A 17,114-nucleotide genomic window follows, 5' to 3' on the forward strand; every position below is an offset into this window, starting at 1 on the left:
ATAAGAATTAGATATTAAAGAATTATATAACGCTGCGTAAATCAGAGTTAATAAAAATGTTTGTTTCATGCTTCTTGTAACTATATTAGTTACCTGTGTAATGTAAAAGTAAACCAATGAAACCTTTCCTTAGGTATTGCAACGGCTAATCTATTTATAATGGCTAATAATATCTGTGTGTCAATAAAATAAGAACTTAGACGAATGTTCCACATGAATTTTCCGTGAGCGTCTTGTTAACATGAATGAGATTGTTAAGTGTTGTGTAAATAAAGAGAAAACTTACATTTTTTTGTTTTTTTTTTTTTTAATAACCAGCAGGTATTTTTTATTATTTGTTTCTAATTTTTTATTTCTATCTGTTAACCATGCTTCTTACTCTCTAGTGGTAATACAATAATTCTATTATATGTTATATCTCAATGTTCTATCATATAATTCTTCTGCGTGTATGTGATACCACCTCTGTAGATACAGTGTCAATATCTAAGAAGGTGATTGCTTTCCTTTAAATGAGCCATAAGTCCGTTTAGTTTTCTTTTAAAGTAAGTAATTTTTTTTACAAAATTGTTTTTACTAAAAATCTAAAATATTTAGACATAAATTCAATTTCAAAAATTGGAGTGCACAACTGCCAGTAGTATATTCTACGGGTAAGATGCCATTCTTATAAAAAAACCCGCCTCCAAAGTCTCATTTAGAAACACTGACTATTGCACAAATCTGCGGCCCTGGTACCTGTGAGCATACAACAATAACGATTCAACAGTAACAGTAACAGCCTGTGAATGTCCCACATCTGGGCTTAGGCCTCCTTTCCCTTTTTAGGGAGAAGGTTCGAGCTTAGATGTTACGTCCCTTGTGCCTGTAACCACGCCGCTCCAATACGGGTTGGTGGAATACACATGTGGCAGAATTTCAGTGAAATTCGACACATGCAGGTATCCTCACGATGTTTTCCTTCAGCACGAGATGAATTATAATAACAAATTGAGCACATGAAAAATATAAGAATTAGATATTAAAGAATTATATAACGCTGCGTAAATCAGAGTTAATAAAAATGTTTGTTTCATGCTTCTTGTAACTATATTAGTTACCTGTGTAATGTAAAAGTAAACCAATGAAACCTTTCCTTAGGTATTGCAACGGCTAATCTATTTGTAATGGCTAATAATATCTGTGTGTCAATAAAATAAGAACTTAGACGAATGTTCCACATGAATTTTCCGTGAGCGTCTTGTTAACATGAATGAGATTGTTAAGTGTTGTGTAAATAAAGAGAAAACTTACATTTTTTTGTTTTTTTTTTTTTAATAACCAGCAGGTATTTTTTATTATTTGTTTCTAATTTTTTATTTCTATCTGTTAACCATGCTTCTTACTCTCTAGTGGTAATACAATAATTCTATTATATGTTATATCTCAATGTTCTATCATATAATTCTTCTGCGTGTATGTGATACCACCTCTGTAGATACAGTGTCAATATCTAAGAAGGTGATTGCTTTCCTTTAAATGAGCCATAAGTCCGTTTAGTTTTCTTTTAAAGTAAGTAATTTTTTTTACAAAATTGTTTTTACTTAAAATCTAAAATATTTAGACATAAATTCAATTTCAAAAATTGGAGTGCACAACTGCCAGTAGTTTATTCTACGGGTAAGATGCCATTCTTATAAAAAAACCCGCCTCCAAAGTCTCATTTAGAAACCCTGACTATTGCACAAATCTGCGGCCCTGGTACCTGTGAGCATACAACAATAACGATTCAACAGTAACAGTAACAGCCTGTGAATGTCCCACATCTGGGCTTAGGCCTCCTTTCCCTTTTTAGGGAGAAGGTTCGAGCTTAGATGTTATGTCCCTTGTGCCTGTAACCACGCCGCTCCAATACGGGTTGGTGGAATACATATGTGGCAGAATTTCAGTGAAATTCGACACATGCAGGTATCCTCACGATGTTTTCCTTCAGCACGAGATGAATTATAATAACAAATTGTGCACATGAAAAATATATGAATTAGATATTAAAGAATTATATAACGCTGCGTAAATCAGAGAAATCGAACTCAAGAGTCCAACTTATATCAAACTGGGGGAACCTGTTTTATAAGCACTCGTAACAAGCGTAAGCGGTTGGATGACATACACAACGCATTCTCCAAGTTCAAAAATGACATAAAAGACATGCTATCCTCGGGGATGTTTCAACAAAACAGTGAAAGAACACAAAAATCTTCTCTTAGAACTATAGAATAAAAATGATATGATAAAAACATTTAAAGATATGGAGTGTGAACGACAGGAAGATAAAGAAGTCAGATTTATTTACGAAAATAAAATCGAGGATCACCAGAAGGCACAACGAAAATGTTCCCAAGATGGAAAATTAATTAAAAATTGCATTATTAATGTGGTTACTCAATTAACCACAACATTCAAAGTTTAACTCCAAACTAGTGATATTAGGGACATTTATAGGTCGTCTAACAAGGTAGATAAAAAGCCCATATTCGAACTTTATTCCAACATAGAGAATACAAACATAATATTTTTTTATATAGTATAGGTAGGCGGACGAACAAATGGGCCACCTGATGGTAAGTGGTCACCAACGCACATGGATATTGGCAATGTAATAAATGTAAACCATCGCTTACATAGCCAATTCGCCACCAACCTTGGGAACTAAGATGTTATGTCCCTTGTGCCTGTAATTATTCTGGCTGACTCACCATTCAAACCGGAGTACTGCAATACAAAGTATTGCTGTTTTGCGGTAGAATATCTGATGAGTGGGTACCTACCCAGACGAGTTTGCACAAAGCCCTACCACCAGTTAACTTGTGGTGGACCTAATGAATGCTGCTAAAAAAAAAATATACAAAATAAAACTAATAAGCTAAACTCAGGTCACTTAACATTAAAGCATGTCGACATACCCATATATCGGATCGGATATACTGGAATCCGTAACCGTAACCGTAACAGCCTGTGAATGTCCCACTGCTGGGCTAAAGGCCTCCTCTCCTCTTTTTGAGGAGAAGGTTTGGAGCTTATTCCACCACGCTGCTCCAATGCGGGGTGGTAGAATTCACATGTGGCAGAATTTCAGTGAAATTAGACACATGCAGGTTTCCTCACGATGTTTTCCTTCACCGTAAAGCACGAGATGAATTATAATCACAAATTAAGCACATGAAAATTCAGTGGTGCTTGCCCGGGTTTGAACCCACGATCATCGGTTAAGATTCACGCGTTCTTACCACTGGGCCATCTCTGGCTTTTATATACTGGAATGTTGGCAATTAATTAAATATTGTTATAAAATAAAAAGGCAAATGTGTCCATAAAAAGTTTTATTATAAACAATAATTATTAAAAAACATTTAAAGGGGCTGTTTCAGAACAAAAGTCCATATATAAGACCTTATATTCACGTGTTTTTAACATGTTCACTCAGATATTTCATTTTATAGAAATGTTATTTGTTATTTCAATGTTTTACACGTTCACAGTTTGAGAAAAAAGGCCAGGTGATATGGAAATCTGTTCAGAAACAGGCATTTTATAACATACAATTCCAACATTGCTATAAATGCAATCTATATACCCTTCTCGCTCGTTCGTTTGAGATAGAAGTAAACAACGCCCACTGAACTTATTATAAAAACTAAACAGAAAAATAATACATATAATTAAATTTCTGAATTAAAAAAAAAATCGGATGTTATCTTGTTTACTTTCGTCATAAAACAAAGGGTTTCTAGACAGGATAAATTTAATCTTATAATAACAGACGCAGTGTAACACAGTATAATGAAGTACTTAGATTTAATAATAAAATTGATCATACACATCCTATATATTGCATAATAAAGAATTTCATACAGAAATTATATATTTATGAAACTATAGTAGAAAATTGGAATGAAATATTATAAATAAACCGTATGAAATTTATTCATAAGTAAAAAAACTCCCCGTTTTTATATATTCAATATGTCAACGGAATTTAATAGGCATTGTATGTAAACGAATAAACAATTAAATAATCATAATATTTTTAAGGTTTGTGCTAATTAAGTTATGCGAGTCAAAACTTCAACTACCCTCAATTAAATTTTATCTATACTTTAAGAGATCCATAGAATAGAAACGTGGTTGATATATTAACATTTTTATATTTCGAATTTATTTTTTAAACTATTTATACAATATTTTACATATTATATATGTACAGCACTCGCTATACTCTACATAGATACAATTCGATAGATCACACGTTTAATTAGGGCGCGTCCACACATCGCTAACTTATGAGAGAGAAAAAAAAAACAAAAATTAACAGGTACTAAGATGCGTGTATAATAATTACTGACTAAAATAACATATGTAATTATATAACTGAATGATAATTACGAACAGTGTATAAGTGCCCTAACTAATACATATTAACAATACCTTTCCGTTGTATTTTATTTCCGTTGTATTTTTATTTTATTTTTTTAGAATTTATATAATCGACCTAAAGTACATCTCACATGTGCATATTTCTGTACAATGAGAAATCTTTACACTAATTCCATATTATAATATAATACACGTTAAATTATATGACAAGTACACAGGTCGCGATTGTTACATACACCAAGTACAATGTGCACCATTAAAAAAAAAAAATTATTGAAACGAACCAAACGTTCATATCAATTTAATATAAAATAATCAGATGTTTTTTTTTTATGTAAAATATAGGATGCTTTACGTACATCCGAAACGTCAAATGACAAAATAATATTTCATCGATTACATTTTTAATAAAACTATTAACGAAAACGACCGAGCACACTTTCTACTCCTATAGCTCAGTGTTGCCCGTAACAAGTAACCCCCACGAGTGAGGGATAATAATAGGAGTAAAATATTCCCTGCTTATATGTTCAGGTTTACGTAGCCGGTTGCTATATAACTAGTGGTTTACCGTGACACTGCTCGACCACGTAATTTGTGAACCGTTTGAGGAACTTCGGATATTCCCTCTTGTAGACAGCGCGAAGCACTCCTGCCGGCGCCCAGCCGCCTGGATTCACTGTAATAGAGATAATACTATTGATACAAAAGAATAATTTATTATTTTAACGAATCAATACGCGCGTTTAATAACTGGTATGTATCTCTCTTTCTAACATCATTGACTTGACGCTACTAACACTCAACCAACCCGATTAACAAGAAAATAATTATATTGCACATACATTGTACATAAAATGCAAAGCCATAATAAACAATGAGCTACTACGTTGTTTTAATTCTAGTTTATATTAACTTTTAATTCGGTCTTCTTAGCTAACGATCGTTGACACGGAATTCACGGATTAGGGACAAATAGACGCAAATGAGTATCAGTACGAGCCGAGATGGCCTAGTGGTTAGAACGCGTGAATCTAAACCGATGATCGTGGGTTCAAAATCCGGGCAAGCACCACTGAATTTTCATGTGCTTAATTTGTGATTATAATTGATCTCGTGCTTGACGGTGAAGGAAAACATCGTGAGGAAACCTGCGTGTGTCTAATTTCACTGAAATTCTGCCACATGTATATTCCACCAACCCGCATTGGAGCAGCGTGGTGGAATAAACTCTAAACCTTCTCCTCAAAAAAGGGAGAGGAGGCCTTAACCCAGCAGTGGGACATTCACAGGCTGTTACTGTATATTTAAACTACAAAAAATTAATTAGTAACCTGTGACGATCATTAACCGTTGCGTGTAACGGAGAACTAATTATATTACTTATTATATTTTTATCGACCGTTAAGTGTTTTTTTGTATTCAATACGAAACGACGAAAGCAATACCCTTAAAACTTAATTCGGTCTATAAGTATTAAATATATTTAATGACTAATATTTTTAAACTACTTTTTATATTTTAATTTAAAACATAATATTTATATAATTATACAAATATTCTCGACACTTTACAAAATATTTTTACGATTCATAATTGCTTATTGTGTCACATTACCGAATTTCTTTATATAATTTTTTTAGTAGAGCTGTGATATAAATATCGCGCAGTCGGTAATATTTTCATGAAAAACAATATGAGGTAGGTAGTAGCTACTGCATCACATAGTGGAACAAATACACCATAAGGATATAAGACTTTATTAAACGTCAGGTTAAAAAGATTAAAAAAGACTAACAGATAATCGTATTATTACCGACACATTGCAGATTTGTAGCTTAATTAAAAATAGTTACTGATTGGATATGAATAAAAATATTGTAGCGTATTTTGGCGTAGCGTGATTCCCGTAACAGCCTGTGAATGTCCCACTGCTGGGCTAAAGGCCTCCTCTCCTCTTTTTGAGGAGAAGGTTTGGAGCTTATTCCACCACGCTGCTCCAATGCGGGTTGGTAGCGTGATTAAGTGTTATAAATTAAAAAAACTGTTATCAGATTCATAATGATTATAATATTACCTATTTACTCGTTCCAATACCAATAATGACTCGATTTTAATTTGATTGAGTACGTAATTTAGAAGTCGACGCTGAATTTGAACTCGAAGGTCTAATGATTAATGAGATTAATAAATCAAGCCAAGCCTCGAAACAAGTCTTTTAAACTCGTGATTACTTCGACACTAGCAGGAATGACTTTCAGAATCGCCATGAGTTTAATTTTCTTCTCTCAAAAAAAAAAATTAACTCCTCTCAAACTACTTAAGAATCGATTAATGAAGGATAAGTGGGGGGTCGCTCACCGGTGCTGCAGTAGGCGATGCTGGTGGTGATGTTGTCGCGCGACGGCGCCTGCCCGGCCGGCCACGCCGTGCGGCACGCCAGGCACACCGTCACGAACAGCCGGATGCAGGCGCCGGAGTTCGACTGCGGACACGCGCTAGCGTTACTTTGGACCACAACTCGCACGGGAGCGGTGACTTGCCATATCGGCCAAGTGTTGTGTCAAAAATAATCATTCATCAGTTCATTCAATTTCATTTAAATGATTCCCATACTTTTAACCACATTACTTAAGACGACCCGATGGATAAGGTCCTCCAGAACGATTTCGGCCACGGCGGCAATCTTGAGAGGGGTTCGCTAACTGCCAACATATAATCCAATGGGACGGCAATCCGACACGCCGGAAAAACTTCAGGCGCAGGACGACTTTACGTGCTTTCCGAGACACGGGAGTGTACACACTTCCAACTTTCAGACTGGGCTGCTACTGAGAATTTTCGACAGAAAAACCCAATAACTTTTTATTGGCCCGAGCTGGGATTTGAACCCAGGACCTCCGGGTCTGCGGTTCTTTCATCTAGCCACTACACCAACGAGGCAGTCAATGAGTCGAATACGTAGATTTTAACCGAAGACTCAAAGAATAATGTATGTAATGAAGATCGTTCTCTCCGGCGCGACCTGCATGGAATGAGTATCGCACAGAAGGTGCACCGACCGGGTAGTCGACGTTGGTGGTGGAGTGGTTGGTGACGGCGTAGGTGTGCTGCGGCGCGGCGCGCACGTGCGACCAGAACAGCGCGTCGCGCTGCGAGGCGGGCCAGATGCGCTTGAACGTCTGGTGGAACACCAGCGCGTCCGTCGATATCGCCTCCACTATGTTCATCGTCTCCAGTGTCGCTGCAACACACAGTTAGGTATGTTATGCCTTATCTACTATAAGGCAGTATTAAGACTTCGAAAAAGTTCTCCGACTCCAAATTATAATAGGCTCAATTTAATTTTTTTTTTTTATAGAATAGGAAGGTGGACGAGCATATGGGCCACCTGATGGTAAGTGGTCACCAAACGCCCTTAGACATTGGCATTGTAAGAAATGTCAACCATCGCTTATAGCCAATGCGCCACCAACCTTGGGAACTAAGATTTTATGTCCCTTGTGCCTGTAATTACACTGGCTCACTCACCCTTCAAACCGGAACACAACAATATCAAGTATTGCTGTTTTGCGGTAGAATATCTGATGAGTGGGTGGTACCTACCCAGACGGGCTTGCACAAAGCCCTACCACCAGTAAAATTTACCAGGTTAAAATTTGCCTGCTATGACTAAACATACGCCGAAAATCTCGGAGGGCCTCCTTAAGGCCGACGTGCATTTTATCCTGAAACTACACGATTCATATGATCGTATTCAATAAAGTAATTTATATACATATAGATGAGGATTTACCGCTATGATTATTGTATTTGAAAAAAAATATAAATAAAACAAATCGTATAATACAATTAGATTATTGTGGAAAAACCTCTGCCAGTATTAGTATACGCAGTGCTTATACTGCACGAGCGAGGTATTTTTTATACGCTTTTTAAATGGGGCTTGGTGCAGTCTGGTGTCACTCACTCATCACGAACAGCAATATATAGTATTATTGTATTCCTATTCAAACATCTCAGTTCCCAAGGTCGGTGGCACATGGTGCCGGAAAGAATGGTTAATAATAAAATTATATAAAAAAACGATGTCAGAATTAAAACTATAAACTAAAATTACATTAAAGTTGCATATGAATCAACTTAAATAGTTTTTGCGTGAAAACGGGAAAAAAAACAAACAAAAACATATTTTGTTTACAAAATAATATTTTTTTTGTACTTTTCACGCAACCGTCGTCGTCCGTCCGTACGTCGCGGCTCATTTATCAAAGACTATTTGAACAGGACACGCATTGCGTATCGGGTACAACAACAACAACGAAATATTTAAAAATAATTACTTATTGTTACTTCAAACTTCGAATGCTACTGCGTTATAAGTAACAATTACAAAAAATAGTTACGTGTACTTACGCGCATTAAAAGTTATACTTCTTCGTAATACGAATTTGATAGTTATATACTATTATATATATATATACACTATCAGTCTGACGAGTGAACATACATATAAGTATATATATATAGTTCTTTTTCGCAATAACATTTGTAGCGTTATTATTTAATGTCATTTCCTTTCCATCGTGAAATTTTACTCTTTACGTACCCGAAGGACTTTGACTTCAAAAAGTGTTCTTAGTTAATTTAATATATACAACTAATATTCAACTCTACTTACTCTCCCATTCATATCTATATCGCGGGTTGAAGAAGTAATGGCACATCTCTCGCGCGGACACCCCGTGCACTTTATGCATCGCCTTCAGAGGATCCATCACCATGCCATCGATTTCCATTTCTCTGATAACGAAAAACAAAGTTCATTAAATAGATAGATATACACCACACTTTAAAACTAAATAAAATTTTCGTCGTTAATGGCTGTATAACAACATTCCTTAGCGTGCAATTTTTTTATCAAAAACCATAATAACCTAAAATTAGTAAATACACATCAATTAAATTAACACACCGTGAATAACAAATGAAACTCGAAAATTAAATACAAGAAAATGTTTTTTTTTTTTGTAAACTGTTGAGATATAGATGGCCAGTAATATTGAGTTCATTAAGGTATTATATTCTATAGAGTATACATTCTTTTTTTACGATCCTCATAATATGTGCATATTTTGATTGATTGATCGTCCATAATGAACGAGCTAGTTACTAAACGGTATGTCGTTATTATCAGATTAATCGCCTCGTGATTAATCATTTCGGACAAACATTAATTAATGTGATTGTGTTATGGCAATTTCACCTTCTATACATCCTCATGTCTCCTTCCTCGGCGAACAACTGCCACCCGATCTGACCTCCGACACCCTCGAATGCCGCTTGGATCTGTTCCGTCGATATCCGGTCGATCTAGAAAAAATGAATGACTAAAAAATCTGTACATATTATTTAAAAAAAAACATTAAATTTTATTACTTTTAAATATATTATTTATTTAGTATTTTGTTAAATAACAAATGATATATTTTATGTCAATTATATATTTTTCTAAAAATATGTTATTTATGCTTGAATATTACTTGTGCCTTCTATTCGTTGAAACAATAAAAAAATTCAACGCAAATTTACATTCCAATTGCATATGTCATTAAAATGTCATATTTTATAGAGTAAATAAAAGGATATTGTAGGTACGGAACCATTTCAACACAATCCAGAAGACTTCAAAAGAATCTTAGAAAAAAAAACAAAAGAAGTGAATAAATGTATAGTTTTTATGAAATAAGCAAAATTTTGTTTAAATTAGAATATGACAATATACGTATCAAAATTTAATTACATAAATTACGACGACGAAATCCTTGTAAAATATAACGGCCATATCATTAATCAATAGTAATTTTCGCCACTATAAAGAAAATGTATGGGATATATTTTTTATCTTCTATGAACAAATTGATCTATTTTAGGTGTGCATTTTTTATAAACGAGTTCTTTTAAATCATTCCCTCTATAGTAGCAATTTTTTATATTAGTTGATATATTTTTTTACGATTTCTTTAAACGACCTTTTTTTTAAATTGTATGTATTTAGTGCTATTTTAAATTATTATATATTTTTGTTCCTCTTTGTAATCATGCTCTTTTTGTATGCAATCTTCAGTCTTTTAGTATTGGTCTTTTTATCAAAGGCCCAAAAAGCTAATTATTTATTTATTCTATGTAAACATATACATTTTAAAAAATAGAAAAAGAAGTAAATTATAAAACTAAATATGGTTTTTTATTTTAACAAAAAGACCGTTAAATAAATATCTTATTAAATATGAGTCAAACAGCGACAAATTATTGAAATAAATTAAAAGAGTTTACTTCAGGCCACAAGGAGTGCACGGTGAGGCGGTTGTCGATGGCCGGCGGGGGCAGCTCGACTTCGTCCCGCGTGACTTCAGCGGGCGGAGCGACTCTCGCGCACCGCTCCTCTTCCATCTTGTCAAAACCCGTCTCCACAGCATCGTAGAACTCGTCGTCCGGTAGTGTCGAGTGCGGCCCTTCCTACGAAAAAGAAATTTCATTGGTTTATGTTTTATTGTGATAGAAAACGTTTCAAAGTAAAATAAATATCCTCGCAGCAGTTGCCATCCCAAACGAGTTTTGGTTGTACGTTTTATTTGATTTTAAAACAAAAAACTTGTTTTTATAACCTTTACAAAGATATCGTATAGAAAATTTAGTAGTGAGCTGTTTAAATAACCAAATAATAATAAATCAAATTTAATTTCGTATATAATGAGAGATCTGTTTTTTTTTTTATTTCAACACCTTGTAAAGCAATAACGAATAAGGTGTTTATCAAATACATAATTGCAATGCACACATACACAATCATAGAAAGTTTAATCTTCGTTGAGCGTAGTATAAAACAATTAATTCTGAGCGACGCGACGATGACCTACATTCTTAAGGATATGAATTAATTGCGTACGACGTGCGATGGCAATTTAAATCATTTTTTTAAAACTCTTACATTAACCTATAGTTTCTAAAGTAATCAACGTCAGATTTACTAATCTGTTTAATTACTGAACACTCATTGGCCGTCTATTGCGTCATCATGCGCCATCGACCAATTACAATTCAAACTTAAATAAAATTAGATAATTTATCAGCGTTTAAAAAACTGGAGTTGAATGTATAATTTATTTCAGCTGTTCATTTTTTTATGGAATAGGACGGCGGACGAGCATATGAGCCACCTGATGGTAAGTGATCACCAAACGCCCTTAGACATTGGCATTGTAAGAAAATCGCTTACAAAACCAATGCGCCACCAACATTGGGAACTAAGATGTTATGTCCCTTGTGCCTGTAGTTACACCGGCCCACTCACCCTTCAAACCGGAACACAGCAATACCAAGTACTGCTGTTTTGCGCTAGAATATCTGATGTGTGGGTGGTACCTACCCAGACGAGCTTGCACAAAGCCACCACCAGTAAAGTGTTCTCTTACTATTAAGGCGTTTTAGTCTTAATCGTGATGAGATAACAAGCAGACGGATAGAGTTAGTTCGCATTTATTATACTAAGAATGATAAAATTTCAAAAACAGACTTGATGATTTTATGAGACTATTCAGACAGCTATTTATTTCAATTATCATTAAATGAAACGTTCAGCACGTTATTAGAGAACACGTTATATGAATGAGGAAAAAAAAATTAAATCTTGTTTGGTTATAATTCAGACTCTTCGTGTATTGTAGTCACACATAAATAGCAGAAATAATATGTTAGTTCTATGTTCCCATATAAATGTTCATATAAGTACGAGGCATATCGAACACTTCTGTAATGTAAGTTAATAACTTATATTCCAAGTTTTTTCACAATATTATTTAGTTAAGACCAAAGACATAATAAACCATAATTTAAAAAAAATAACGTAATATCGAAATCGTATATCTTTCATAATTATTAATTAATTGTTATAATATATAAATTTAACTTGAGTATAAAATATTTGTTTAGTGCATGTCAGTGAAATAAAGTTCCTATGAAAAACGTATAATTTGAGCAAGACTCATCACAAAAAATGCTCGACTGTAAACTTCGAACTACTTGAACAGCAATGAACCTGAAAAGCTTTTCGTTTTATGACTGAAATATTTCTCATTTCTATTATTACAGGTTAACGAACGAAATTATTTATTTACTACGAAATCATTTTTATATGAAACCAATTTTTTAAGCCTTTACCTTCACTGCCATGAATAAAATACGCGGATCTTAAACGAAGGATACAAGACCAGAATAATGGACTTGGAACATCAAAGTGATTTAGTGTTTAAAATGTATGTCTTGCGATGCAGTGAATGAAAATATCGATATGATATATTGTGTAAAATTCTGCCTCATGTATGTTTATACATACATATGTATATCGATTGAACCCGCAGTTATACATCTCGGTTAAACTATCTCGGAAGAATAATATTAGTTACACTAATGAACTTTCTGATTTTGATTCCAAATGGTTCAATAATAACTGAGTTCGCATTGTTGGTGGCGAATTGATGATACGAATGGTTAAAATTTCTTACAGTTATTGTCAATGTATGGGTATGAGCTCTGTTAACAACATTTCATCAAGTGGCCATGCTGCCCGGACGAAAATTTTGTTCGGCTTAGATGTCAAAGTTAGCTCAAAAAAGACTAGCAAACTGTACTGGTTTTTATATAATGAGATGCACTCATAAATGTACTAATAATATTTATAGAAAAGGCATATATAATGAAAATTTAATGCGGACCATAAACCACAGACCACGGATAATGAATGACAAAGGAATTATTTAAACAACAAATAAAAAATATATTATATGGAAATTGATAAAAATGACATGCATAATCGAAGCTTAACACATCACGTAAAAGTTGACATAATTACACAAATTATAATTAATATAAAATAAAATAAACCGAGCCAGTATAAATCGTGTTATTATTTATCACATTGCTTCCGTTCCAACGCTTCTAACCCTTTGGAATATATTATTGAAGATAACAATGTGTGTCATGCTAACACATGCATAATTTAAATTTATTGATTAATTATTAACATGCTGATATAAGTTTATTTTCATATTATATATAACAGAAATGGTTACACAAAATCATACATTATTCAAACCATGAAACCATTATAATAACTTATAAATATAAAAGAGATAGATGTATATTTATTAACGACCTTGTTTATAAATGTTTAGAGGGATGATTAATGAACAATGCTGTCTCCTTCTTTCGAATGTCAAATCAATAATGACAGATAAAGATAAATGAGTGTTTAATTAAACAATGTTAATAAGTAACTACAAGACACTACACATAATCCAATTGACGGTTAGGTAATTTCGTGGACAGACAATTTGACAATTGACTTGAAAGGGATTATCTTTATATAACAACACTTAATCCCTGTATTATGTACGACGATCTACAAAAAATGTTAAAGTTTAATAACAAAATTAACATACAAAATAATTTTATATAATCTACTCAAAAGAAATTTTATACAAAGTTATTCATTACTTGTTAAAATTCCAAATAAAATCAGTATTTCTTTTTACTTTTGATGGTATTCCAAGGGTAAATCGTCACGCCCCGAGGTGGCGTGCTCGAGACATTTACCCCGCCGATGACGTCAACGCCACACCCCATGAAAGGCAATTGACATGTTTCGATATACACCCCTGACTCCCATAGGAACAGCCGAGGTTTATAGACCTACGCTTTTACGTTTATTTGTTACTATAGTAATATACCTAATATTTACGTATATTAATATTCACATTTATTATTCATGATGGATTTGCCTGTTTCCTCTGTCTAACAACTAAAAGGTTGCGGAAGTAGAGGTCTTGGATTCGGCCATTAAAAAGCTGCTTGTCCTGTCAAGCCTTTTCTGTCAAAAAGCTCTTAGAAGCCTGGCCTTCATTTGACAGTGTTTGCCCTCCCGTGCCTTGATGCCAATCTTTCTGTTTACACACATTATTTCAACTTTAAATGAAACTGTGTACGAAAGATATATACATAAAATATATTTTGCGTAATAATTTAAAAATAATGGTTTTAACGTATCACAATTGACTGGAACTGTTCATTTAGAAATTTAAATGACATTTAATGTTCTTTGAACTTTGGCACGGGCGACACAGTGAGAGTTGAACAATGATCACGCATCCCTCGTTCTCGTTAACAGCGCCTAAGGGATCAATTAAGCTATACGTCCGAACAATGCAGGGCGAGATCAGTAATACGATACATGTATACAAATTAAAACGACTGGTGGGGTCATGTGTAGTGAAATATTTAAAGATTCGTAAAGATTGATTTGATATTTGGACTCGTTATTTAATTAAATAATTCGTTTGGTCAAAGACATAATCACTTCAATTTTATCTATTAATTATAGTTTTTGTTGAATGATCACTCGTGATCGAATGGCATTATAAAGTTATAAAAAGCAAGTATCCCTACTCCCACTCCTTACCCTCCATTCCGCAAACTTTTAGACATCCACTTGTACATACATACGTATCATGTAATAAATTATCTCTAAACTCACAGAATAATCTCGCGTGAAAACGAAACCGTGACCGGAGATTGTAACAAAAATCGCACCACCTATTTAACTCGTCATTATACTCATATAATCATTTATAATAAAAACAAAAGTAAAAATTATAGTGAAAGTGAAATCGGCGACTGTGAACGGGTTCGCCTGTGTTGTAACAGCGCTACGTCATCAAACTTTTTTTTTGAGTTGGAAGTTAAATTATAATTTTAAAAGTTAAATTAGAAAATATCAACTGTAATGCAAAAACAATGTCTTGCATATTACAAGTTTATTTTTTAAATTGAACTTCTAGAAAAAACATAATATTTGGTAATTTTACATTCTACTTTTGTCTTGGTATCCGAAAAATTATAAAAATATTTCATTTGAAAGCTGACAAACACGGATTATCTGATGGTAACTTGATGAGCCGGTTGGCGTGGTTGGTAGACACTTGCCTTTCACGCCGAAGGTTGTGGGTTCGATTCCCACCCAGGACAGACATTTGTGTGCATGAACATGTCTGTTTGTCCTGAGTCTGGGTGTTATTATCTATATAAGTATGTATTTACAAAAGAAAAGTAGTATATGTAGTATATCATTTGTCTGGTTTCCATAGTACAAGCTTTGTACAAGCTTAATTTGGGATCAGATGGCCGTGTGTGAAAAATGTCCCAGGATATTATTATATTATTATATAATGGTCACCTTTTAAAATTGGCACCTTAAGAAGTATGTACTTCTAATTATGCTGAATGTATCTATGTTAATGCATCGCTAAACACGAAATATAAAAATGTTACCCTTCCTTAATGTGCCTGTAATAACATTAGCTCACGCGCCCTTGAAACAGAACCAGGCCGTACAAAGTAATACTATTCGGCGGTAAAAAAATTGGTGAGTGAGGTCCTCAACTCACCTAAAAGCATTCACTAACGGAATTAATCTTTTAACAATCAAACACTATCATTTTATCAATATTTAATATAAATATCATCCTACTTTCATTTCCGGGGTAACGTATAATAGAAGTCAGTCTGTTTCAAGCATTAAATGAGAAACATTGGGATTTATTCAGAAGCGTTCAATGTCTGCAGCCAAGGTTAAATAACACCATTAGCTTTACAAAACTAATGACGTTGTAAACAAAGAATCATTTTTGTGAAGTATTGAAGAGAACTAGCACATTAGAGCCACTCTGATGTAACCACATTCGAAAAACAAAAGCACACAATAATGTACCAATTAACTCTGTTGGTGCTTTTTATTACATTGCTATTGTATTGAGACATGTTTTGCGGCTTTCCAGCTAAAATCACAATTAAATTTTCAGATAATTAACAACAGTTATTGTAAACAAATCAATATCAATAAAATAACTTGCTTAACATTTTGTATTAGATGTTTTGCCACGATTTGTATATTAAACTAATAAGATTTCAACATTATGTAACTGAAACGTTGGTCGAAATATATAATGTTTGAAAAATATTCAGACGAAAATAGTAAATAAATTTATTAATAGTATGTCTGCGTTTCAATTATTAAGATAGTTTCTAATATATAAAACAAAAAACTGATTAACAAAGTTAAAAACACCTGAATCTCGGTACAAGTGATTGATCGTGTTTGCGGCATAAACGCTTTATTTTTCCGCTAGTAACGTAACACAGTGTAACACATAGTACAGTGTAAACTCTTTTCAACGAAACTCGAAACAAGACAATTTTCTTCGTTAAAGTTTCAGTTATGTAGAATCCTTTCTAATATTAAAAAATATGAAAGTCTTTGTTTGTTACATTATTACTTCCTAACTACTAAACCGATAATCATGAAATTTTCAGCATCCCTGACATGTATCAGGGATACTGAAAAAGACAAGGTTCCTAAAATAACACAGGTTCCCCCCTCAGACACGAGATGTCGCGGGCGGAAACTAGTATTTTTGTATTCTAAGAAAATAATAAGTATATCAAAATTTCATATGGAATATGGAAGTTACATTGAGTTAAGTTTAGACGAGTTATTTATCTATAATCCTAACAGTTACAGGAGTTGTTTGTTTTTGAAGTAAAACTGTGCGTGATAAGAAAAATTTGAAGGTCGTTCAATTTGAGCG

The 17,114-nt window shown here is 33.6% G+C and overlaps 1 protein-coding gene across 1 annotated transcript in view; it reads right to left on the bottom strand.

Moving 5' to 3' along the window:
* Nucleotides 1-3,344: 3,344 nt before the first annotated feature.
* Nucleotides 3,345-17,114, bottom strand: part of LOC126774837 (ceramide transfer protein) — a 33,079-nt gene continuing 19,309 nt past the window's right edge. The window contains exons 7-12 of the mRNA XM_050496468.1: nt 10,750-10,932; nt 9,680-9,786; nt 9,095-9,216; nt 7,476-7,657; nt 6,775-6,898; nt 3,345-5,092 (exon numbers count right to left, since the gene is read on the bottom strand). Coding sequence (XP_050352425.1) covers nt 4,965-5,092; nt 6,775-6,898; nt 7,476-7,657; nt 9,095-9,216; nt 9,680-9,786; nt 10,750-10,932 — 846 coding nt within the window. The 3' untranslated portion in view covers nt 3,345-4,964. The remainder of the gene's footprint in view (nt 5,093-6,774; nt 6,899-7,475; nt 7,658-9,094; nt 9,217-9,679; nt 9,787-10,749; nt 10,933-17,114) is intronic.

The sequence above is a fragment of the Nymphalis io genome, chromosome 17 (genome assembly GCF_905147045.1).
Source record: "Nymphalis io chromosome 17, ilAglIoxx1.1, whole genome shotgun sequence".
Classification (NCBI taxonomy): domain Eukaryota; kingdom Metazoa; phylum Arthropoda; class Insecta; order Lepidoptera; family Nymphalidae; genus Nymphalis; species Nymphalis io.